This window comes from Coffea arabica, chromosome 10c (assembly GCF_036785885.1).
Source record: "Coffea arabica cultivar ET-39 chromosome 10c, Coffea Arabica ET-39 HiFi, whole genome shotgun sequence".
Taxonomy (NCBI): domain Eukaryota; kingdom Viridiplantae; phylum Streptophyta; class Magnoliopsida; order Gentianales; family Rubiaceae; genus Coffea; species Coffea arabica.
The window spans coordinates 21,084,986-21,111,681 of NC_092329.1; the positions used below are offsets into that span (position 1 = coordinate 21,084,986).

Consider the following 26,696-nt stretch of genomic DNA (forward strand, 5'->3'; position numbering starts at 1 on the left):
TCTTATTTGAAATGAATGACTGATGATCCAAATGAAATGAATGAATTATGAATGACTTAATTGAATGAAATGAGATGATTGAATGATTGAATGAAATGAAATGGTATGCTATGGCTGCATACGTCGTTGGAGTGAATCTCCTCGACTCTCAAATATAAATGGGAGACGTCCAAACTCATAGGGCGACCTTGGACTCGACCCGGCATGGGTTTGGTCGGGAACCTTGGCGAGCCATGAGATAATGAAGCTTGACCTAATAAGGGGTGGGGTCCTGCTTGGCATACTCGTGGAGTATCACCTTATAAATGTCTTGCGGGCCCAGAAAGTGCACGGTGGACAGAGGGAAGTAAGTGGTGATCTACGGAATGGAAATACCGACCCGATTGACGGAATGTCATCACGGGAAGGTATACGATTGACATTGGCAAAGCAACTGAAAATTAGCTCCTGAGAGCTCCGATATCCTTGAATTATTTTTGTTTACTTTTTTTTCCACTTGAATTATTATTTATTGCATCATTATTGCTCTACTTGTTAAATTGGGATTGTTATTTGAACAATGTGCTTGTATGTATATTCTTGGCTTCACGAGTGTTTTGCTCACCCTGTAGATTTGTTTTCCTTAACAGGATTTGGGTTTGGAATGAGATTCGGAGAAATTTCTCTTTTGTGTACTCTTGTAATAGGGTTCCAACTCTTTTGTCTAGACTTTTGGCTATTGTATATTTTGGGCTGTATTATGGAAACCCGATGTAAGGATTGGATGATTGTTCTATATCGTTAAATTTGAACGCTTCCGCACTAATTGTATTTATATTATCGGATTGTTGACCTCTAGCACCGCTATAAGCTTGAATAGAAATTGCTTGAGTCCTGGCGAGAGTTGGGCAAGCGTTCCGTGGATACCTTTTGGTTCGCCTTAGGGAGAACTGGGGGCGTCACACTATCCACAGCAGTCAGTTCACTTCTTGTTTTCGGTCTAGATCTATAAGTATTTTCATCTATAAGAGAAGCATCATATGGACCTTCACTAATAATAGACCACAATTCAATATCAATTGATTATAAAAAGATAATCATTCTTTCTTTCCAACTCACATAATTTGACCCATTAAACATAGGTGGTCTAATGACATAATGTCTTTCAAAAAAATGGCATTATTGGTTGTCATAGTTACTCCTAAGTCGATTGAGCTTAATCTTAAGGAGACCAAGCTCTGATACCAATTGTAAGAATCGAAGACAACCAAGTGGAAGAGATAAATAATGTAAAGATCACAAATGTAACAATAAGTAAATAAAAATAAGTAAATAAAAATGAAAGAATTGCAAACCAATTAACTACCCAACTCCTCTTGAGTTTGTAGATTAATTCAAACAAACTTTTTCAAGTTGATGAATTACAATCACTCTTGTGTACAAAGGAAGATTCACCTCCTTCTTGCCCTGAACTCCACTAGGTCAAGTTAGGACGTTTTACTATCCCTCAGAACAACCCTCACAGAGCTACACTCATGAAGTATTCACTCGCAAATGAAAAGCTTACAATGAATCTCACACCACTAAGACTACAAATCTTCCTTGGAGAGTATTTTCTCACTTAAATCACTCTAGATCTTTTGTATCTTCAGTGTGCAAAAGTTATTTAAAGATTCTGATCATACTCTATTTATAGGAGATCAAGAAAGTGCTTCATTAATGCTTCCAACAGATAGAAAGTAGCTGAACAGTCAACTAGCCGTTGGAGTATCGGACGTCCGGTACTCTTATTTTTTTTGCGTCCGATAGCAGGTAGTGAGTTTGAGAAATTTTTTTCAATTCTATCGGACCTTCGGTGCAAGCTCTTTGTGCGTCCGACAGCAAACAAAGAGATTTGAAAAATCATCTTATTTCTATCGAACGTCCGGTGGAAACATATTCAGTGTCCGAAGTTATGCAATGATTATCGGATGTCCGATCCAAGCGTCCAACAGCTTTCGGCAGCCTTTGTTCCTTTCAATTGCACTTGATCTTTGAATCTGATTTGCTTCACAACTAAAAATATTTCTTGAAGAAATATTAGTATTATCCATTGTTTTGTAAATATCAAAAGTTAAGGACCAAGGTCAACACTAAAAATGTAATTATTTACCAAGTAATCAAACTGTCCCCCATCTCCTCGCTGATCGTCACATCGAGATAGCTGCAAAATAGAAGGTACTATGTAGCAGATTGTCCGATTATGATACCATGTCATGTAATCATCTATAGATTTGGTGGAATTGTGACGAAAGCCTTGAATATGTGCTTCAGCACGCCGCTCCCAATCTTCAATTCAATAACTATGATACTGGATCCAATCCTTCTTGGCCCGTCCAGATCAACATAGAGAATGTAATTTCTTGTCCCTGCCTATGTCAATTCTATCAGGTATAGGTTGATGCATGCCAAATTGTCATAATAACCACTGTGGAAGGTGAAATTCGATAATTTTCCAATATATCAATAGAACTACTGACCATCATATATGTCGTTCGATTAAAAAATAGGCCAGAAGTTATGCTCCTAAATAAATTGTCGCATTTTTAAAAATCTAGTTGGTCGCTACAATAATTACAAACTGAATCTACAATAGCAACATTCATTAGCGCAATACCTCATCAACATTCGTTATGGTATGCTGATCACAAAATGTGGACACAACATTCGAGGCACGTACTTCATTGTACAGCTTTTGACCCACTAACCGCCTTCAGTAAAGTCGTGTCTTTATGCAGCAAGAACCAATGCAGTGGGTTGAATCTTGAGAATCCTCACCCATATCCATAATTGATACCAATAAAAAAAATTCCCAAATCATATTCTTTACGCATAAATACTGAAATAAAGACAGTCAACCATCCCAAAGTTGTGAAAAACTCACCTGTAGAAGCATATATGGGCTAGTAGTGCAACTCATTGCTTCCTGAGACGCTTTTCATGAACGAAAGCACGAACACGTAAGTGTGGTGTTGCCCCAATTATATTAGCTAATATCCTCAATGTCTCGAATAAAATCTAACCAATGACAGCTAACAACATTGTTGCATATATCAACAAACAGCTGTCCCCCAAATATGATCAAAATTTAGCACTGAATATACCGGTGAACTAATTCTTTTGGTGCATCATCTAGAAGAGGTTCGTATAAAAACTCCAATATTTGTACAAGTTTCAACCTTCTATCCTTAAAGTGGTGGTTCTCTCGTCTGAATCATTCCTCGATCAAATCCTTCTTTCAAGTCACAGATGAATTTCGGTCGACTAGTTTGACCGATAATCCATCAATGCGAAGACTCCATAATACCTCCACATCCTGCAAAGTGACAGTAGTCTCATCGACACGAAAATGAAATATGTAGGTCTCCTGCTTCCATCGTTCAATAAGCACTGTGATCAATCCATGGTCAAACTCTAATAATCTACTTATATGATCCCCTAGAAGCCTGCCTATCATAGATAGTGTGCTATCTACGGGTTCAGATCATTGCAGACCAGGTCCCAAAAAAATCCGTCAACTCATTTAATATCAAGTTCTCTCTCATGGCCTAAAAAAATTGCTTTCAATCTATGTGTGTCCTGTAAATATAAGATATCAGAATGTATGAACCCTAGATGGAATTGGGCATAGCTTAGGTCAATCGTCCATATCTACAAATGTCTACAAATAAAAAAAATTCAAATGACAAGGTTAAAAATAGTTAGATTTCAAAATAGACTGTTAGTAATACTAATGCACAGATAGAAGTGAAATATAATTCAAACAGAACAGTTAAAAATACAATAAATATTCAAATATAATATATAACGATCATGCATAGGCACAACTTATGCTTGAAATGTTCTACAATTCTCTACTATACATGAAAATGGTTAGAGTAAGGACAATTGGAGGCATTGTACCTTGTCTACGAACATGGCTACAGTGACGAGGTGCATTCGGACATCGATGATCTATCTAGTTATGTATTCTGACTATGGCCTTAGAGTCAGGTCTCTTTTACTTAATCCTGCCAGAATTGTAATTAAGTTACAAATCTGCAATGACCCAATAAGTTATGTCCTTTAAAGGGAAAAATTGTCCCTGCAAAGAAGCCTACCTGATGGAAATGTGTGTACGATTGATAACAAAATGCAATAATGTGTCAACTTGGAAATCAAAGTTCTATCCACTTGTCATTCCGAAAGTGGACAATCTATACATTGTCCCCTTCCCATTATCCTGCTAGCCTGTTGTTATGTAGTAAATTCTATTTCTGTGATCGTAAACTTGCATTGAATTTGTCTTTTCCCTAGGTTCATTTGTTAAATTTTTTTTTATATTTTCTTGGAAAAATGATATAACGTATTGAAGGTCTTTTTTCATTTTTTTTTTGTGAAAAACTCAACGGTTTAGTTGAAAGTGAACTGTATACAAGTTGTGATTGGTAACAATCGAATATTGCGCAACAGGTTACACTCCGCTATATTCGTACGTGTGTGGCCCCATCAGTATCTCCCATCCTTGTATAATGCTCATTGCTCTATTTTAACTGATCCGCCATTCAACCAATTATATGCCTCTTCGTTTAACAGCCAAATCTGTTTCATGAATGATTCATACTCCTTTGTTTGATTTGCAATCTCAACAGCCTATATGAGATCCATAAGTCTTAAAAAAGGTGAAAAAGCATTAAACTCCGTTCATAACATGGATTAATCTAGTCAACAGTATGAAGAATTTAATTCGTATATCTGATTTTTAAACTTTTGCATGAAATTGCTTTGCACGTGTACCAAACAATATTGGTGCACGGTCATGGATTCCTTCCACTTTGACAAGATTTCATCGCATGCATTATTCCCTTGTGTCGATCCGAAATTATGCATATATTCTCGACATCTCGGCACACGTGATATCATAATTGGGACATGAACCATGCCCAATTCCAATTAGTCTCCTCGTCCACAAGTGTGAAAACAAGCAAAAATTAGCACTTGAACCACTGCTAATAATTTTACCTTGTATATCTCATTCATAAATGTGTCATCAACACAAATAACTGACTTAAGGTATCCGAATGTCTCGATTACGAGTCCAAATGCCTACAATACATAGTGAAAAACTGTACATCCTACAGTACTTTGCGGATGATGCTACCAAAGGACAACTATTTTCGAATTAGCTGTCACAAACTCTTGCATGAAAGTAGGTAACTATGCTATTGAAGTGGACCAATTACCATACACAATATCAATCGCACGTTACCTTGCATACCATATTTTTTTGTGCAAGACATCCATATCAAAAGCACACTTAATGGTTGTTCGAATTTCCTTGATGGGGTAAAATGACCCATCCTCGACGTTATGTATGATGTAGTCTGAAATTAGTTTGAAAGTCAACTATTGGTGGTCATTGCTGTTCGACACCCAAACACATATATGTTTCTTCACAAAATTTATGATTTTTCACATATTGTACATGCATTTCAAGATCGCTCTAAACTGTCAATTACACGGTGAAGAAGCATTGTAGGATCGACACTTAATATATCAAGTCGTTGGTTTACTTTCTCCTACTTTGTATTCCCTATTGTGTTTAATTGACACGTTTAACTACTCGTTGCACATGTTTCTTAGTTTCAAACACCATGCCCAATCTTAACTCATTTGTATGCTCATCCCACATATTTAATTTCTTAGTATCAACACTGCTAGTAGGATCAAATTCCATGGCAACATTAATACCTTTGTTATACTGTAAATACGAGATCATATGAAACTTGCTTAATGTATTCAAACCAGACTCTACATCCAGATTGACATCTTATTGATCGGATCCATCCTTTTCTTAATTAGCATTGTCGGAGTCATCACTATCAGGTTTCGGTTCGGTGTCAGGATCTACATCAATACCCTCGTTTTTCAGTATATTCGGTAGAGAGGATGTCATGGGAATTCGCGCTGAACAAAATTCAGTAGCAAAACTAGTGTCAACTCCCCAATTACTTCTACTCCACTCATACTTTTGACTTATACGTCCCTTCCTACGATTGGACTTATCATGCATCATGGGTTTAGACTCTGATTGTACTAGTATGATACTACAGTATGAGGTGGTTGAGAACATGTGGTCTGACTCCACTTGGGGATCGCCTTGGACACATGTGGTTTGTGCAACATTGACATCACTGTGGTCATGCCAAAATTATGGCTGCAACTCGATATATATATCTCACATGACGTGTGCGGTGACATCATTTTCATATGGTGCATTGTATCAATATCTTCTTCACACCCTAAACGTTATCCAACAAAAGCATTTAGGTCTACAAAATTCCTAAACCATAGATTCAAATTGAACGTATATCAATCTAGACCCATGTAGGTGTACATTATATCAACCAACTTGTTGTAACCTATTCTATCTTTTACTAATATGACTTTTTTGCACATCAGAGGATCATATACAAATAATCCTTCGGTCTCCACTATTTTGCCTCCCTAATAAAATTGAGTCACTAATACGAGATTCGTTGACATTTTTTACCTAATGTTATGAATTTTTTTTATTCAGATTCTATTACTTACGTGGTTCCAAATATGAATTTACATTAACTATAAATAAATTAATCACATCAATAATAGAACAATTATGAATTACTATTCACAACTAATAACTAATAAAATAACTAGACAAGCACAAATTTGTACTTAAACATAAAATTAACGGTAACTATTATTGATTTTATAATAGTTTAATGATTCATAATTAGTATTAATGAAACACTTATTACTATTTTTAATTACTATTTCTACTATTACTATTACTAAGTAATTACTACTACTATTTATTATTATTGTAACCAAATAATTAATATTACTATTAACTATTTACTTTTATTATTTACCATCTTTTTTGCTATTTACTAACAAATCATTTATTGTTAACTATTTACTATTCACTATTACTAGTTACTTGCATTATTTACTATCTACCTACGTTTACTTTTCACTATTTACTATATACTATTACTATATTCTTTTATTATTACTATTTATTTTTACTGTAATTATTTATTTTTACTATTACTATTTTTTTATTATTAATACTATTTACTAAATAGTACTTGTACTATTACATACTGTCACTATTTATTCAATCATACATTCAATCCTTTCGATAGGAAGATGTAATATAATTAATACTTATAACATTGTCACGCCCCATTTTTCGCAATAGAAAAATAGATGTTTTTAAAAGATATGATTTTATTTAAAAAATAGGTGAAAAAGGATCTAGAATAGGACTTTAAAAAATGCGACAATTTGGGTCCAAAATTTAATCTAAAAGGGTTTTTAAGAAAAAGAGAAGTCGCCACTTGGTATTGAGTTTTGGTGTACCAAGTCACCCAAAAGTATATTTTTGACAAAAATAAAATAAAACCCTTTTCGACAACTCCAAGTCTTTGAAAAATAAGAGAAAATGGGTTCGAGAGTCACGGTTGAAAAAAGGGAAGGCAAAGGTTCGACTAATTCAAACCTAAGGTACCCTTTCAACCTAATCTAAACTAGTTGCGAGGTTTAGTTAAAATTTTCCTAATCTAACTCTTAATTTTATCACGTTTGGATGTCTCTTACATGAATGCAAATCTAAATTTATAAAATATCGAAAGGGACAAAATATCCATTCAAAGATTTAATTGATATCAATCGCATTGATTGCGAAGGCCAAAATAATTCCTTGAAGGGGTCACGAGCATACATGAATGAAATTCAAAGAAAAGAAAAGAAAATTAAATTATATATTTAGATATAAGTGGCCAAAGAATAGGAATGTAACATAATGGGTACGGGAGACAAAAACTCGTGACATAATTTTCTTATACAGGGATCGACGGAGTATTTAAACTAAAGAGTTATAATCACGTATTTCCCATGTTTGAAGAATAATTCTCCTAACATGAACAAGCAAATGAACTAACTTATTTCTATAATTTCTTAAATGAGATACAACTCTAAAAGATATGATTAACACATATAGAGAGTAGGGGATAATATGATAGGCAATAACATGCAAATAAGAAAAGATCCTAAAAAATAAAAATATGCATGAAAATGTAATGAATATCACACAAAAATGAATCTAAAGCACGAACGATCTAAGGGTTTAACATTGAACTAACTCATTTCTAAAAATCCTTACTAACGTTGGACTAGCAAGTAAACGGAGGGAGAAACCACAACTGGCGTTGGACTAGTGTGGTGACATCATGCATTCTTAATATATAGTAAGACAAATAGGCATAAATTAAAAACAAATAAACATGTAAGAGCATCATATAAACATAATATTTAGATGCAAAAATCCTATGAAAAGTGGATAAAGCATATAGCACATAAGCCACATAAACACGCAAAGACCTATCTATTACAGTGGGGAATTTAACTATAATCTAAAATTGGGAAATAAAGAACATCCTATCTATTTTATCTATTACAACAGGGGACCTAACTACAATTCTAAAAGGGGAAAATATAATAAAACAAATCTAATTATCCTATCTATTACATTTTTTGAGGTATTTAAATGCCTCTCAAATAATTATAAAACTTAACTAAATAAATATAAGAAAATTTGGATGAACATTTAAATCAAATAAATAAAGCATATAAAAATATATAAATACATAGGAACACGTAGGAGCACATAAGAGCACGTAATTGACATTGAAATAATAATAATAATAATAGGGGTACCTCCCTTTTAAAGTGATGACTAAATGGAGTCGAATTACCCTATTTATACTCAAAATGAACAAAAGAATCATGGCACCAATTTAATTGAAAATAATAATAATGATAAAAAAAATACTAAATTCACCTTAACATGTCAAATGTAAAAGAAACTTAAGAACATCTAAAAATTACAAGTTAAATATACTCAAAAGTAACAGAATTAGCCATTAAAGAAAAGAAACAATCATAATAAAGAGACTCAAAATTCACTAGGGACTGAATTGCAAAAATTGAAAAAAATTTTAGGGTAAAAATATAAATTTTCAAAGCTTAGGGTCAAAATTAAATAAAAGATAAAATTCAGGGGACCAAAGTGCAATTAATTTAAGGACCTTAGTGAAAGAAATTTAAAATGTTCTGGGCTACAATAAAATTATTCCAAAAATTAGGGGCTAAAGTGCAAATCCATTTCTGGTCTCTTAGGAAACAAGGCCACTGGGCCATCATTTTATTTATTTGGGCTGAACACTACCTAAGCCCAGCCGAAAGTCCAAGACAAAACACACAGGCCAACCCGTCTTTTATCACTCAAACCCAACCAAAATAAAGCATGGGTCTAACCTTCTAGCCCAACCGCAAATAAGAAACAAGGCCACCAAAAAAAATAAAAATTAGCCCAACCCATTTTCCTTTTCTTTTCTTTCCTTTCTTTTCTTTTTCTTTTCTTCCCTTCCGTTTCTTCTTCTTCATGTTCGGCCAGCTGAAGCTCCTCGCAACTGATGGCGCCCGCAAATTTTTTCCAGTCACCAAATTTTCTCAAAATACACCCCTCACTTAATTTTTCGCATAGATTCCATTTTTTGGCTTAGTTTTTGCAAAAAATGAACCAAAAGTGTCCAAAATGTCAAAAAAAAAGTCCAATTTTTTTTTATATTTTTAAACCCTCAAATCTTCACCAAAAAACATAAAATTTCTACTACAATACTCCTTGTGATTTTTACAACATAACTATGAACTAAAATCAATAAAACCAACAACAAATATGACAAAATTAAACCAAAATAGTCCAAAAATAAAAAAATCTTTCAAAAACTTTTAACACTCAAAACCCCAAATTTTTTGAATAACCACATATTTTCGAACCTACACTGTCAAATGGTCATCCATTTTGACAAAAAAAAAAAAAATGCACAATGTTCAGCTTTTATTTCGTTTTCCATTTTGGCGTTTTATCAAACATGTAACATGCATATACAAAAATCCTCTTTTCCTCTTCATGTCACTCGTGACTTACCCCAAAATTCAGCAACCTAACAACATAACGATAACAAAAACCAGCAAGAAAAAGAAACAAAACTAATGTCTAGACATGATTAGGGTATAACGAATTAGAAAAGAAAAAGCTGGAAAAAGAAGAGAAAATGAAGGAAGATACCTCAATGAGAGTTATGGTCCTTTGGCTAGAGTTTGTGTCATGATCAAGCGCTTATCATTGCACCAAAAGCTATAACTATTAGCAAAGGCACAACTTTATTTCCTTAACCACAATGGCAGCGCAATGCACCGTACCATGCTCGGCCAACATGAGGGGCTGCACCCCTGGGTACCACGGGTTGGACGGTTAGTCCCTTCGAGTCGGGATCTGAGGGATGTTGCTAATTAGGCCAATAGTTTGGAGGAAATTCCAGGCTTTGATTGTCCAACCGGTAGCTGTCTCTTTGTTGTGTGAGTGCGTTGGGAGAAAAAGAGCCGAGAGGGAGAGAATGAGGTTTTTTTTTGTGTTAGTAAAATGAGAGGGAGGATTTTTGAGAGAGAGAGCCGAGAGAGGAGATTGAGGGAGATTGAGTGTGTGTTTGTGTCGTTGAGAGAAAACAGAGAGCCGAGAGCTTCTATTTTTGAGCTTCCAAAGTGGAGTTTGTTGTGTCTTGTTTTTTGTTCTTGTCTCTGGAGGTGTCTTGTGTATCTGGGAAAGGTTAAGTGTCGAGATACAGAAAAACCAATGGCCGACAGGGAGTCAAAATGGGTTTGGTTTCTTTCAAATGATGGCTTTTTGCTAAAATGAAAAGAAAGGTGAAAAAATTGAGTGTAGGAATGGGTTAAGTGTATTTGGTAGGGAAAATGATTAGAATGATTTTCATTTCTTGATTTTTTTTTCTTTTGTTTTGTGTTTGTTTTTTTTCCTTTTGTTTTTTTCCTTTTCCTAAAACAAACCTGTAAAAATGAGAAAAATGCACATTAAAATGCAAGAAAATAAATAACTCAATAGATAGAAAAAAAATTTGAGAAAACATTAAAAATTGACAAAAATTTGGTGTCTACAAACACTATTAATTAATTAATTAACTATTACTAATTGAACTAATTCAAATACTAATCAAATGTAAGAAACTAATAAACTAATACTAATCAAATACAATAAACTATTAGTATTTAAAATGACAATAGCTTGCCGAATGCGCTATCTGCTGTCCGTTTAACCCACTTGTACTTAGGAATTTATTATGACCCATTGTTTTGCCCGGCAGGCTATCATCTGAGTTCCAGCGACTCCGTGGGATGGCACATTGGATTGATATGTATAAGGAAATCACGATTCTTCGAGACGAAATAGAGGTCCAAATGAGACTAGCCGAGTACTGGGAAGGGCGATGAACGCACGAGTATTCGGAGAAAATTGAGCTCTTACACAAGAACTTAGAGCTAAAAAGGAAATGCAAGGGGATTTCTGAGGAGGCCTTAGCAATGGCACAAAGCACTACTTTTATGAGGGTTCCGGAGAAAGCTCCAAGGACAGAAATTGCAAGGCCGCAAGTGAAGACCTCCCATGCAAAGAAAAGGGGTATATCTCTTGAAAGACAAAGGCCAGAACGGGGTGAGCGTGGTAGGCCATTCGTAAAGATGGGTCGTGGAGCGGGTGGTGTGAAAATTTTGGAGATGCTTAGGGAAAATACTTCAGGAGGAAACCCGAGTGGAGAAGGATCACTGAGAGGTATCTCACAAGGAGATCAAACCTCAATCCCTTTCCTATTTTGTGCCTATTGTAGAAAAGCCAATCATATTGAAGTGGGTTGTTGGAAAAAAGGGGGGAAGATGTCTGCGCTGTGGGAGCGCCAAGCATCGGATTGCTAATTGTCCGGTTCAATTGCGTGAAAAGAAAGGAACCCAGCAACCAACCAAGACCAACTCTGGACCGTCAAATGGAGAAGGGACTGGAATGAAGATCCTCGGTTCTTCTGAGGATGTAGAAGGTACAAGCCATTGGTTACTTCAGATTTTGATAGATCCCGTTAATAGGAAAATTTCGAGGACGAAATTTCTTAAGGGGGAGAGAGTATGAGGACCCGTAAATCTTCCTTATTTCAAAGTATTGCCGGATATATAGATGGCTGAGTACCAACTTCAAATCCTAGAAGCCTGCTTTTGCTTTTTATGACCCACAAAAGAAATCAACGGGCAACAATGCACGATAATGTATACGAACTAACCAACTAAACAATGGTGGAAACACAATCTGTTCTTTTCTAGGCAGGATTTCTTCGAGACTTTCTCTGTTTGGGGAGGAAGAAATTGTGGAGACGATGAAGAAGAAAAGTGAAAGTATACAAATGGGGTTGTTCGAGTCCAATTGCTATTTTCGGTGATATATTTAAGGCCAAACTTGTACACGTTGATTGTATCGATACAATCCAACCGTTCATCTGGAATTAATCAACGGCTAAAAAAAAACTACAACTATCGATGGAGTGTATGTGCCGTTGATCATACGGTCCATAGAGTTTCATCGCATCTGTTAATGGATACGACTCTATCATAGGCTGCATGTGGCATCTGTAATTTTTTTTTTTTGAAAAAAATTGTTCACACCTTTGATCTATTGATCAACGATACTGAAATTTTACCGCATCCAAAAGTAGATGCGATTGCGGCGACTAGACAATTTAAAAAAAAAAAAAAAAGTTTTCATCGTTTATCAACTATTGATCAATGGTGCTGAAATTTCGTTTTGGATGCGACTACGGCGACTGGCAAAATTTTTAAAAAAATATTATTCGAGTAAATTGTTTTGTGACTTACATAAAAAAGCCTAAAATAAATTCAATTTCGCTCAACACCACTTTTCTCATTTGCGGCAACCTCTACTAAGAAATTAATTTGTTGCAAACACCAAATTTGTCATGATTTGTTATTTCACCATTATTTATAGAAATTTACCCCTTTTAAGTGATGTAAAAAATGAAGATTTGGTATCGATGTTCTTATTTAACAATTGTACTTGCATTTGAATACAATATTTACGCTAGGCTCCCAAGTGAAGTTCATGATAGTCAATAAATTCATAGGTTTCAATTTGTCTAACGATGCACTCGTTAAAATATATTTCAAGTGTTATATTTTTAAAAATATAAGATTGATTAAAAAAAGTAAATAAATACAAGAAAATGTAAGCAAGATTAAATAGATAAAATATATAAATATAAGAAAAGATAATAATTATTTGTGTGTGTGTTTATATATGACAAATTAGGTAAATATTCGGTGTGTTAAAAAAACCCTTAATCAAAATCCACAAATCAATTCAAAATATTGATGAACGATTTAAATGTAAGATTACATGAGAAATAGAAAAAAACCAGAAAAGCAGGTGGGAAGGGTGGTGGGATTGTTTGTTTTCCGGCAGCAGATATGGAATTTCGGAGACGTCGAAGCAAATAAAGGTACCTTTCAAATGCATGCAAAAACAATTAGTAAAAGTCTAGCCTTCCTTGTTCAGTTTAAACAAGAATAATGGGCTATTATGCGATGGAAAAACAGTGAGAAATTATAATCTTGTTATCCTTTGTCATTTTATATTAATGGGCCGATGTATAGGTAGGTAACTAGCTTGAATTCGAGGATGTAGGCGAAGGATAGAACTGAGAACATAGTAGTCATATTGCAGTTGCAATCCCTTCAGTACAAAATAATGCTCAGAGTAAAGAATCGGTCATCCTTTTTCTTTTCCGCGTCTAAGAGGATACCATAACCTTGTAGAACAGATGCATTCCCTTTCGATCACTTGCATATATCAGCAGAATGTGGAAAGTAAATGGCCACAATTTTCATGGTTTCATAATCGTGAACAATGCTCTACGGAACTTAATAGTTGCTTTGTGGTTAAATTATAATCAGCAAAACGAAAACAAAAATGTGGATGAAGAAAGATATTAACTAACAAAATGGACCTTGGCATGGGGGTTAAAAGGGGGAAAAGTATAAAACAACAAAACTTCAATGAACTATCCAATTTTTTTCTTGTAAATTGACGAAAACACTGTAAACTTTCCAATTGATCTTTTGACGGCAAAAAGAAGGGAAAAGAGGATGGGAAAAAAAACCTACTTTCCTGGCATCATCAGCTGCATAAAATGTTTCCTAACCTACGATCTTTTCAAGAAGCAACCTTCAAACCATGACAAAGCCAGCTAAAAGGACCTACTGTTGGTGGTTTTTATTGTACTATACTCCAAGCTGCAGACTTCAAAACATAGTCATCCTTTAACTCACCGTATTTAGCTCTCTTTCCAAATAAAGAGATGGAAAAAATGAAGGAACCTTTTTCATCAAAAATGATTTCCCAAAATCCTGAATGTGGGAAATCAACATCTCAAGCTTCATATTCTGAAGCAACAGAGCCAGATTCAGAAGAGGCAGCAACTGAGTTAGAAGAGTGAGATTCAGACAGCATCGTGCATTTTGGCTGAATGCCTCTCCAAACTTTTAAAGATGGCATGAATTTCTGGTACTGCAGAGGGAAATAAAAGAAAGTGAGATTAGAAATTCCTGTCTCATCCTCTTCTAAGCAGGCTCTCATATCCGATAGTACCATTTCATTAGAAAGCAATTCAAACCAGAGATGGACCATCTGCAGTTAAAAAATATATATATTTGACCAGACATTATACTACTCAAATCTTATGTTAAGCCTAACATAATTACAAAAAGAAGAAAGAAATGTGCTCGGTATATTGAAATTTTGCATATAAAGATGGTGTATTCAAATTTTCTTTAAAGAAGAACCCTTCTCAACCATACAGCTTCAGAAATGAGAAAGCTATTAGTAGAAAGTAGATTTGACGAGATGACACCAACTAAAATATCAAGCAATAAAAGATTATCGGTCTGAACTTCTTCAAACTAAAGACAAACCCAAAATTTGTTAGAGCCAATGAAAAGAGGTGATAAAATCTCCAGCAGAAGTTAGTAGGAATGACATACACACTGATAACATGCAGTTCAAGAACAGGTATCAATAAAGTCAAAATGATGGTCGAAAGGAACCAAATAATTCCTGACACACAAATGGAGAGTGGAGGGCTTCTCTTCTCCTGGAAATCTCTCTCCTGTAAGAATCCTATTAGCTAGTAACTTGAAGGTTGAAAGGAACAACTTGGCCGAAATCTTACCTTCTCTGCTGGAGGGTGATGTGATATATGTTTAGGCTTCACAAAGCAAAAGCAGAAATTTCAATGCGACAAAGGTGGAGAAGAAGATAAAACTTGGGCACACTCTACATGGTTCACCTAAGAGTTTTTCTTGCACATTTTACTATCTTTCAAAACCATTTAATGTATAAGTTCGGTCTTGTGTCCAATCCACAATAAATTCCTTCCTAGTTATTTTTCTTATTCCTAACTTTTGGTCAAGCACTGCTCCTTTCTGTTCCTTTCCCTTCAGAGGATAAGAGGTAATACCTCAAGTATCAAATGAAGATGACATATGCTTTCATATCTGACTTCTCACAATTTTGTTTTAGCAAATAGCAGATAGTTTGACCTAGAATGAGTAGTACAGATAGGAATCCTCCTTCAGGTATTATCAGAGGAAGCCTTTAACGCATGATTTTACAATCAACTCAAGTCAACAATTAACTTATCAACCCATTAAAAAAAACATGCAATCATTTCGCATTGTGATATTGGAGCTATTAAAATTGGTGGTATTCTACTTTGCTACCTGGGTTATATTAGCAATCTACCCATTAGAAAAGGAGTAGCAAGTACGAGAATGAATTAGTTTCACTTCTCATTTTGCTAGTATTCATAAGTAATGGATGTTGCACTGGATATTATAGTTATCCTTCACCAGTATTCATAAATAATTATGTAAGGCCGGATACTTGCAAGCTTTTACATGCTCTTAAAAGACTTGTAAGCTAGTACATGCTCTTAAAAGACAATCTTACAACAGTCAAATGGTGATTACTTATACAATGATCATGTCCCCCTCCACTATTTCCAGAACATTTATACCTTATTCATCCAAATTTCATTTCTCAAACTTGCAAATCCCCATCTAGCATACTACACGTACATCTAATTCCTCACAAAGTACATCTAATCTGAAAAGTAAAGAACTGAAGATCAAAATTGAAAATTTCAAAGAAAATAATAAGAAAGGGGATTATTTATAGTCTGGTAGCAAAGGTTCAACAAGAGGATTTATAGATCTGGGTCAAATACCAATAGCTAATGCACTTGATTAGCACATCAGTCACATACACCAATAGACAGATCTTAAGAAACGAGTCTCAATTTGAAATCTAAATGCACAATTCTCAATCAAAAACTTAACAAGCAATTTTAAATGAACAACAAACTCTGAAAAAGAAGTTTTGGCACTGAATCTTACAAAACAAGTTTATGCTGCAAACTTCCAGGACCCAATAGTTGGAGAGTGCAAATTCACAATACAAAATTTAATAAATAAAGTAGAAGAGTTCGGATGCAGTTAACTGGCAAACTACAAATCATGTAGCATACTTGCATTGATTTTTTATTGAACAATTTAAGCTTGAGTATGAGTTCGCTATAAACTGATGCTTTAGGGCAACCAGTTAAGACACATTAAAAGTTTGTACAATTAGTCAGTCGTTACAAAACACAGACCAAAAAGCTTTACCACTTGGTTTGTCGACTATAAAGTACCCTAAAGTTGATTCCCCTTTGTGGCTTTCATGTACAATCAGGTTCATTCAGACTGAATCGTAATCCTTAATATCAATCTCAGCATTAGGCCACATCAGAAAAGCTGGAACAGATAAGAATCAGAAGGTGTGTGTCTAAGTTTAAAATCTTCATTTAATAGTTTGGCAGCAAAACTCAGTGCAATACACAGTCAGTACTTAGTGCTATTACTACAATAGACCAACGTTTAAATGGTTGATACAGATGCAGTTTAACCATATTTAGCTACCTTGAAAGCTCTAAAGAATCTAATAAAACTGGAACAGTGGAGCAAGAGGCCGATACAGTGAAATGGAATGGTAGAAAAGATGACATTTCACCGTGCTGTCATCATTTGCTAAAAGGAAAGGTAAGTTTCCTTCTCAGCAGATATAGAGTACATATGTGCCAAGATCAAGTTCTGCTTAAGGATAAGTTGAGGAAGAGGAATCGATATAGGATACTAGTTGCTTTCTTTGCCAGGAAAATGAAGAAGCAACAAGACTCCTACTCTTGCACAGCCCATTAGCAGCAAGGCCATCGTCAATTTCGTTCACTACTCACAACAGAGATTAGAAACCAACAGAATGAATAACAAGTCCAATCTCAGTCTTCATACACCCTTTACTCTTGGATAAATGCCCAGTATTCAACTAGTGGTCCGTCTTTTGCCCATTCTTTATAGGGGTTGCTCATCAAGATAACTACTTGTTTCTTTTGGGTTTCACTCCACTGGTGCCTCTCAGTAAAACCAATACCTTTTCCCCCCAAAAAAAAAAAAATTTAATAAAACCAAATTAGACTCAATACCTTTACCCTAAGACCTGGAGTACATATATTAGAATTGTAATTCAATTTGAATCTACGACACTTTCGATCAATATAAACCATTACTGCATCTAATCATTTAATTATCATTGCTATTAAATACATCCAATTTAACAATGATACATCTAAATATAGCATATAGTTAGTTTCACTAGAAGCACAATAACAGATATTATCCACTTATGCGGCCTACAGTAAAACCATTGTAATTGTTCATCAATCAATAATAAACTTCTTGATGTAGTCAACAAAGGGCTCAAGGAAATCTAAGATTAAAGATTTTAATGATTTTCCTCAAGATTCAACTAAGCATCCCATGTAGATTAGAAGCCTAATTGGGAGAAAAGAATGGGTCAGCTAAATATCTTTATTTAAGTTCATCATAGTTTTGCACCATGAGATATATTTTCTAGAATTTTAGGTCTTACGGGATAATTTGGTCCTTTATTTGATAGCAGGAAAATTTTCATAATGGTGAAGTAATGTCTTATCTAGTTGTTTATTACAGAAGGTAACAGATTGAAGTCTAGCTGATAAGGGAGTTCCACAACTAATTTGTTTTTCCTACTTGCTAAAGGAAATAGGAGCTCTAAATCTTTCAGGAAAGTTAATAGCCTATAAAACACTTATGTCCGTACATTGTTTTGTGCAGAGATTGATGAATAATGAGGGACATTTTCTTTAGAAGCAGCCTTAAGATCCTCTCGTGCTTCTGCTGGTATTAGCACCTCTATCTTGTCCGACTTCACTACTATATCTCTTTGAAAGAAATATGAGGGTTTTGATAGGTCTATTGAGAGGAAGCGTAAAAGAGAAGGTTAAGAAAACTGTTACCAGATTTTCATCAAAGAGAAGATTACTCTCCTAAAGAAGAGAAAGGGAGCACACTTAATTTTGGAAAGGACATTGTACAGAAGTGAACTTTTTAACTTTGTCTAAACAAACCAAAGATTGGAATGAAAAGACTAAACATCCAAAACTTAGTATATGCTGAGTAATCTTATTCGATTATAAGGCATACATACACCCTGCACTATTGTTTTCTAAAGTACATATAAACAGATAAGACATATACAGCCAAATTCAAATTTACCAGCATGTATAAAGAACATCCAACTAGTATCTTGGTCTCAATTAAAGAAATGGAAAATGCAGCTATACCCATGAAATATGTTGTGCTCAATTTCCTTTTATTTAAAAGTCAAGGAAGAAGATGATTATAAATCATTTCTTTTCCAGCAAATCAAACCTGAAAATTGGGACATTATCTTGGAAATAGAAGCAAAGTTACCTCCTCATAAAAGGCAACGATCTCCTCGTCTGTAATTTCCACATCTTCCCCATTTTCCTCCCACCCAAGTGAACGAAGGAATGCAGCCTCTTCTTCATCTGGATAGAGTGCTCCATTAAGATACAAATTTCTCTCTCCAGCATCCACAAAACTTTGCGCCTGATCACCAGAGCTGTGACTATCACCGTCAGTGATCATCTGACTCCCATTCTCATTAACAAGAGGACTTATTGGAGCACTATTAGCTTCTGTACTATTTTCCTCAGACTTAACAGCACAAGGAGATGAAATGACAGAAACTGAATCCGAGATGGTAGAAGAAGTATTACGCAAGGTCTTCTTCCTCATGAGGTTAAAAAAATCACTCCTACTCTGTGCTTGAGACAAGGAAAATTTCTTCTCTGCGGTAGGTCTCGAATTCAGAGACAATGCAGCTGCCTTCTTGTCAAGAGTGGAAGCCTTTGGATTAGTAGGGCTTGTCAGAGCAATTGGAGTTATTGCAGATAGTGGAATCTGGCTTACTGCCACCTTTCTAATGGAATTGTTAGTTGGACTAGAAGCGTCCTTAGCATTAGAGTTGGCACCATTCTCCTTTGCAGCCTTCAGAACCAGAAACTTTCCAGCATGAGAGGCATTTGAAGCATCAGACCTGACTTGGCCAGCACGAGATTGATTAGGAAGTTGAGGTGAATAGATTGGTTGCTGCTGCTGTTGCTGCATATTCCTAGGAGTAACGACCATCTCATTTACTCTCGCTGCAGCTTTTGGTTGCTTTGATTTGTCTGAAGAACTGGAAACCTGGAAAGAAGAGTGTTACCAATGAGAACTTCATATAAAATTTATAAATTCAAATCTTCCAGGAGGTAACTCTTCATAAGATACATAAATGACTACTGAAAGAGCCAGGAATCATAGAACGAGTCATTTCCAATATCCTTCCAACAGAGAGAGTTTGCGTATCATCTTTAAGAGGACACAAATTATTATCCATATTTCTGAATTTTAAGCAAAACCAGCCTAAAACAGATGAACATTTCTGAAGATGACTGCCTAATTTTTTTTTTTTTATAAAAAAAGACATGTCTAGAAAAAATAAATAGAATCACAGTTTAAAAAAGATTCATGCTCCACTAGTCAAATTATGGTCAAAATTTGTGGGTATTATAATTCCAACAGTGTACAAAGGTAATACATTTCCAACATTGCACAGCAACCTAATAACACAAAAATCGGGCACAGGTTCAGAATTAACAAGGAATAGCATTGATGAGGAGGAACCACCAACTAATGACTCGAATCAACTCATGACCACCACACAGTTATCTGCTAGAAGGTAGACCGATTATTAAACACCCCGCAGACCTTTACTCGAAAAATAGCCTAAAGTATCACTACAAACGAGTAGGAAAAAGTATATCTTACCAAGGCTTTGGGCATCGATGGTGTCATAGGAATTAGTTGCCGAGACTGCTTTATGGCTAATTCTTCTAACCTCTGTGTCTTATCAGGTACCTGCAAAATGAATTGAGAAATGTATGAAACTATGCGCATCAAAGAGTTAAATTAATAAGTTAAAACTAAGGGCATAATTACTTGGGGAGTGAGGCGTGCACGCGGTGGAGCCTGTGATAACGCCTCAGCCATGTTAAGGCCAGCCATTGCAGTTGAAGAAGCAGACGGAGTTGCAATAGCACTTTGCTGAGCACTTAAGTTCCCAATGCTGTTGCTGCCAATTACAGAGGGCACCTCCGCCAAGGCAGAAGTCCATTTCTCACCACCAAGCAACCCTGAGTTAACTACAGGAAGACTCTGAACAGCTGTACTAAGAGCAGGTGAAGATAGCCTCCCAATACTAGATCCTCCCTGCTTTTCTTCATTTCCAAGAGAAGGAAAATCCTTTTCGAATGCAACCTTATGGACACCGCTTATATTACTTCCCCCCAAATGACTGCCATTTGCAATATACTGATTAAGGTTCACGCCATTTTTCAATTCCTCTGACTTACGGGGTAACAATTCAACTGTTCTCCTGGACACTAATGACTGAGAGCGTCTCAAGGAACTCTTTTCAACACTTGTTAAAATACTCTCCAAAGGATCAGAAGAATCTCGATCCCAGAAATCCCCAACAGTGGACCTGTCTTTATCTTTTTCACGGTTTCTATCCCGGTGACTTCTATTAAAACTGCTGTATGGATGCTTTGCAGAACCATTATTTCCTGAACTACGCCTACAATTAGAAGAATGATTACGTTCCAGAAAAGGAGACCGCTGACTATCCTTATCACTGTTGCTTCTAGAACATCTATTCCATGCTGAGGACGAAGAAACATCTATAACAGCAAACAAAAAACGTAATGCATCCTCAGAAATCATGAGGGGGGTGGGGAGCACAACAAACACAAGGTGAGGTAAACTTGAACTATGCAGTGCATAAACAGTTGATAAACTAGGATTACCTGAGTGCAAAGAAGAAGATGAAAAATGGTGGCTTGAAGGGCTGCCACCAACAACATTTCCTGTACATCTCAACCATTCTGGAACTAATGCAGGTTCACTTCTTTCCATCAGTTCTGACCATATTCAGAATGAAAATAAACTATGTAGGCAATAAACTATAGTCTCCCAACACTGTTTTCTCCACCAAACTTTTGTCCGAAAAGAAATTCCTATATCACCTTCTATGCACCGAAAGGAAACCTACACGTTAACAGACAACCAGAAAACCTCTGATCCAAAACCACACCCAGCTTTCTCAATAAGCATCCAGTAACACAGCAAACCAATCTACCATCTCCAATTAGCTCCCTTATAATGTTTTACTCTCTCTCTCTCTCTCATCCAATAACAGTAGAAAATAACAATCCCCGCAATGGCAGGCGCTTCTATCAACCTCAACCTCTATGCAATTCTCAGAATCCTCCAGTCACAAAACCAAAATGGGGTATCATCCAGTTTCTACCAAAAGCAAACTGGCACTGAATCAACTTTAAAAATTTTCCCCTAGCTCTCCATCTTTCAACAAAAAAAAGATGGATTCCCCAATCCCACAACCCACCTTTCAACCCTCCATGTCCTTACCACGCAACAACCGGAACAAGGAAAAACCGGACAGAGAGATAAACAAGAAAAACCACAAAATAACAGTCAAGCAGTCCCTCTAAACACCAAAATCCCAAACCACAACCAAAAGCGCAATCAACAAAGTTGGAGCAATTGCCCCAAAAACCCTAGAAAAACACGAGTCGCCTCAACAATTAGGGTTTGTAGAATCAAACGCCGCAAGCCGAACCAGTATTACCAAGAAAAAAAAAAAGGAGCAATATGTAAATGTAACCGCAATTTGTATATAGGGCCAGAAACGATTGAAAATTGAGACTTCAGAATTGAAACCTAATCTCAGAAAAAAGGAAATTGGTGCTAATTTGATTTTGGACGAGAAGATACAGGCAGTTACCCTAAAAAGCGATCCCGAAAACAGAAACAAAAGAACCCTAACCACTTCTGATAACCGCCAAGCTCTCTATATATAAAAACAAAATAATGTATATTTATATATATATTGTGATATATTTTGTGCGTGTATGTAGTTTGGGGGCAGAGAGGGCAATGCAATTGTCTACAGAGATGAATATAGGGGAGAGAGGGAATGGTTTCTTCTTAAATACTAGATGAATTTTGCTAGGAGTCGCAGGGCAGAAAATAGAAAGGTTTGGTTTTGCAGGAAGAGGGGCAATGGGGGGGGGGGGGGGGGGCAGTGATAAGGGCTAGAGAAGAAACTTGCATAACTATTTTTCCGTCCCACTTTGGCCCTTGATTTTTCGGGTAGCGATATTTGTCCTCTTTGATTTTGTGTTTTAGATGTACTTCAATTGGCTAGGTGTCCTTTCGTTAATTCAACCAAATTGGCATTGCTATCACGACCATGACGACTTTAGCCCATATTTGATAATTTCATTCAGCACTTAGGGTGTGTTTAATAAAATTAAAATTTAAAATATAAAGTTTGAAATATGAATCTATTAAGTTTTAGGTCTTGTTTGATTATTTAATTTAATACTTAAATTTAATAGATTCAAATTTTAACATATTTAGACTATTTGATAACAAAAAATTGAACATCTGAATTAATTAAGTGGCACTGAATTTCTTAGGCAAACTTATCTCAAAATTAAGTGATAACCTATTCACTTATCATTGAATGTAATATGTACTCAAATGTATTAAATTTAATACTTAACAATTCAATAATTTAATGGATTCAAATTTCAGATTTTAGATTTCAAACTTCAGTTTTATCAAACGCACCCTTACTTTTAATTGTTTAGTACTAAATCCCATACATTTAAACGTATATTATATTAAGTGATAAGCAAATAGTTTATAATTTATTTTTAAGATCAAGTTTTGCTTAGAAAATTTAGTATCACTAATTAATTTAGATGTTCTATTTTTTTTTTATCAAACACATCTGAACATTTCAGATCTAAATTTATTAAATTTAAGTGCTAAATTGGGTTATTAAACAAATTTAATAAATTTATATCTTAATATATTTAGATGCATTTGATAACCAAAAATATAACATTTGAATTAATTAAGTGATACTGAATTTCATAAACAAAACTTGCTCCCAAAATTAAGGCCCCATTTGACAACTTAGTTTAACACTTAAATTTAATAGATTCAGATCTTAATATATTCAGACGCGTTTGATAAACAAAAATAGAATATCTGAATTAATTAAGTGATAAGCGTGATATACACTCGAATGTATCAGATTTAGTACTTAACAATTCAATGACTTAATGAATTTAAATTTCAAATTTCAAATTTCAGACTTCAGTTTTATCAAACGCACCCTAAGTGATAAACTATTCACTTATCACTTGAGGTGTATTTGATAAAATAAAGTTTGAAAACTAAAATCTGGAATTTGAAATCTAAAATATAAATCCATTAAATTACCAAATTGTTAAATATTAAATTTAATACATTTGATTGTACATCACGTTAAGTGATAGGTGAATAACTTATAACTTATTTTTTAAAGCAAATTTTGTTTTGGGAATTCAGTACTACTTAATTAATTTAGATGTTATAATTTTAGTTATTAAATGTATCTGAATATGTTAAAATCTGAACCCATTAAGTTTAAGTATTAAATTCGACTATCAAGTAGGATTTTAATGTGATATACACTCAAATATATCAAATTTAGTACTTGACAATTCATAACTTAATGTATTCAAATTTCAGTTTTATCAAATGCACCTGTAGTTGGATTTACACTACCATGCCCATTTGTTATTGAAGAGTTAATAGAGAAAAACAAGTGTATTTACTATGCTGCTATTATGAAGTTATTGATGTTGACCACAACCTGTAGTGATAGCAAATGTATGTTCTTCTCCTTTTGTTTTTCTTTTATTTAAGATCTTTACTGATGAAAATACTCAAGGGCATGTTAGTTTAAGTGTGTTCGACTTGAGAGGCAAGTGTAAAATATTACGGGAAGATAGAATGGCGTGAGATAAAAATATGATTGTAAAGATAAAAAAAAATGTATTCGAAAATGTGTTTGTGATGTAAGCAAATAATTTTTTGCACAAATAAGTGTCATCTAAACACACACACGAATTCTTTTCAAATTATTCCAAAATTAACAAATACCTTATTCATGATAACAGTAAGACTAGTCAATTAAATAGCTCCTGTAGTTGAACTATTAATTCAGGAATAGAGGAAGGAAATTTCAACCTAGATTGAAACTCCATCTTGAATATTTTAGAGTATTATGCCAATTAAATTACACAATCTTGTATAGAAATAAATATGCTATAATTAAAAATACCTTGAGGTTTTTCTCCTTATTAAGAATAATCATATAATCAGAAAAATACTATATGTTCTAACTCGTCAAGTATTTTTATGTCTTTTTTCAGGGATGATACTCATGAAATTTTATATTTTTAAGGAATAATGGTAAACAACTCTAACTCCTCTTATCCTACCATCAAATCAAAGTTTGAAGAAGTTAATACTCGAGATTAAGTTATCAAGGTCTTGATTCATAGTTTTAGGTCAAGTTCTCAAAGTCCTTTGGATAGGAATAAAGTTTGAGATCAAAGCTATCAAATCATCAAATTAAGGTTTAAAGAAAAGAAAGTATATTGCAAGGGCAATTTTGACCTAATTGAAATCCTTCATGGAGTTGTTATTCTAAGTAATTGCATGCTTTCAAACAAATATATATATATATATCTTAATAATTATATTTTAATTAACAAAAAAATTGAAGATAAAATATTGTAGGTTTCCAATTTCTAATGTAACTTTTTTTCTTGAGGGATAGTATTTTGATACTTTAATCCATACGTACTTTTATCTTTAATGATGAATTATTCCTTATATAGTTGTACCTAAACAAGTGAAAAAAATAATATAGAAGTAGTTCAATCATTACACACTTTATACCCATTTGATTTTCACTCTCAAAGGCCAATGTCAATCACACTATCAAAAGCTTCTCAATCAGAATATATTTATGCATTTTTTCTTTTTAGCTAGCTTTTGGAAGCAATGGGAACCATTATCAATACTCTTGTTTGGTTCATGCAAACTCATCAATTGGGAATGGAAGCCCAATTAAATAGCTTTTTTTTTTGAAAATAAAATAAAAAAGGCTGTGTTTAACAAAAATAAAATAAAATCTAGAAATTAAGATAAATATTGCATATACTAATATATCAACTCCAATCATAATAAAGTCTTTATACCATGAAAAAACCTTTCAACTAAAACAAGTTCAAATTCTAGTAGAGAAGGTCTGAATACTTTACAAGTTTAGAAAGTTACAGGATTTCGAATCCCTTTAAATGCATAGTTAACGAGGCCTAACATCTAACTTGCAAATCTACAAAGTTGTATACGTCATGCTCTCATGCTCGAGACATGATATTTTTGTGCCCCATAGATAGTCACAAGAACACAAAGTAAAAGAATATGAAAAAAATAGTCATAAAATTGCCAATCAATATTAATCATAATCGAAGAGATACCATCATAATTAGCAATATAAGACAATTAACACATATCCAAGAATTTAACCAATATGAAATTGTAAACATCAATATCGATAACCTATAAGCCTAGAAAATACTAAAGAATCAATACATGAGACATAATAGACAAAAGCATATCAAATTTCTCAATCCTTCTTCAATTCTGAAATTTTTTATAGCTGTGTTGGTGCTGGCTGGTTCATGATAGGTTGGGGATCCTTCTTTAACCTTAACAGCTCTAAAGATTGTCATAATCATCCTCATGGAAGCTATCATCTTCTGCAAAATGTTAGCAAATGGTATGTGTTAGGTTCATGAGTAAAAGATTAGATCTAACATTGATTCAAGAAATGGAAAAAGAGTACTAAATATATATGAGACCAAACAACTTAAGTTTTTGGGTTAGAGTTGAGTTCCTGGTTTATATATTGGACTCTTTGATGGGCTCTCATGGGTTCTTGGATTCCAACAAACTGGTATCAAAGCGAGATTTCATGGTTGGATCCTAGTTGACTATTAAGATCAAGTGGATTGGTGGTTTTTACTAATTAAATAATTTAATAGATAATATCCTTATTTCAAAGGCTTGACAAGAAGCATTTATGGTAAAGGATGGAAAGCCAAAAGGCATGGAAATACTTGACGGTGAATCTAGACAGGTGATTCAAAAGTCAAGAAAAAGGTAAAATTCAATATTGATTTTGGACGTGAATAGGTGGAGACCTTCTTGTAACTCCATTGGTTGATATTTCATTGAGGATGATTCTTAGATTCATATTATGTTCTTTAAGT

The 26,696-nt window shown here is 34.4% G+C and overlaps 1 protein-coding gene across 2 annotated transcripts; it reads right to left on the bottom strand.

Moving 5' to 3' along the window:
* Positions 1–14,006: 14,006 nt before the first annotated feature.
* On the bottom strand, positions 14,007–22,574 carry LOC113714834 (uncharacterized). 2 transcript variants are annotated; one of them, XM_072068944.1, is made up of 5 exons: positions 21,300–22,574; positions 20,434–21,070; positions 20,263–20,352; positions 18,841–19,638; positions 14,007–14,521 (listed from the first exon to the last, which is right to left on the bottom strand). In XM_072068944.1, the coding sequence occupies exons 1-5, from the start codon at positions 21,374–21,376 to the stop codon at positions 14,384–14,386; spliced, it is 1,740 nt and encodes a 579-aa protein (XP_071925045.1). In that variant the 5' UTR covers positions 21,377–22,574; the 3' UTR covers positions 14,007–14,383. The 2 variants fall into 2 exon arrangements, with proteins under 2 accessions (XP_071925045.1, XP_027094741.2); XM_027238940.2 differs by having other exon boundaries at positions 20,434–21,173.
* Between the last annotated feature and the right edge of the window lie 4,122 nt (positions 22,575–26,696).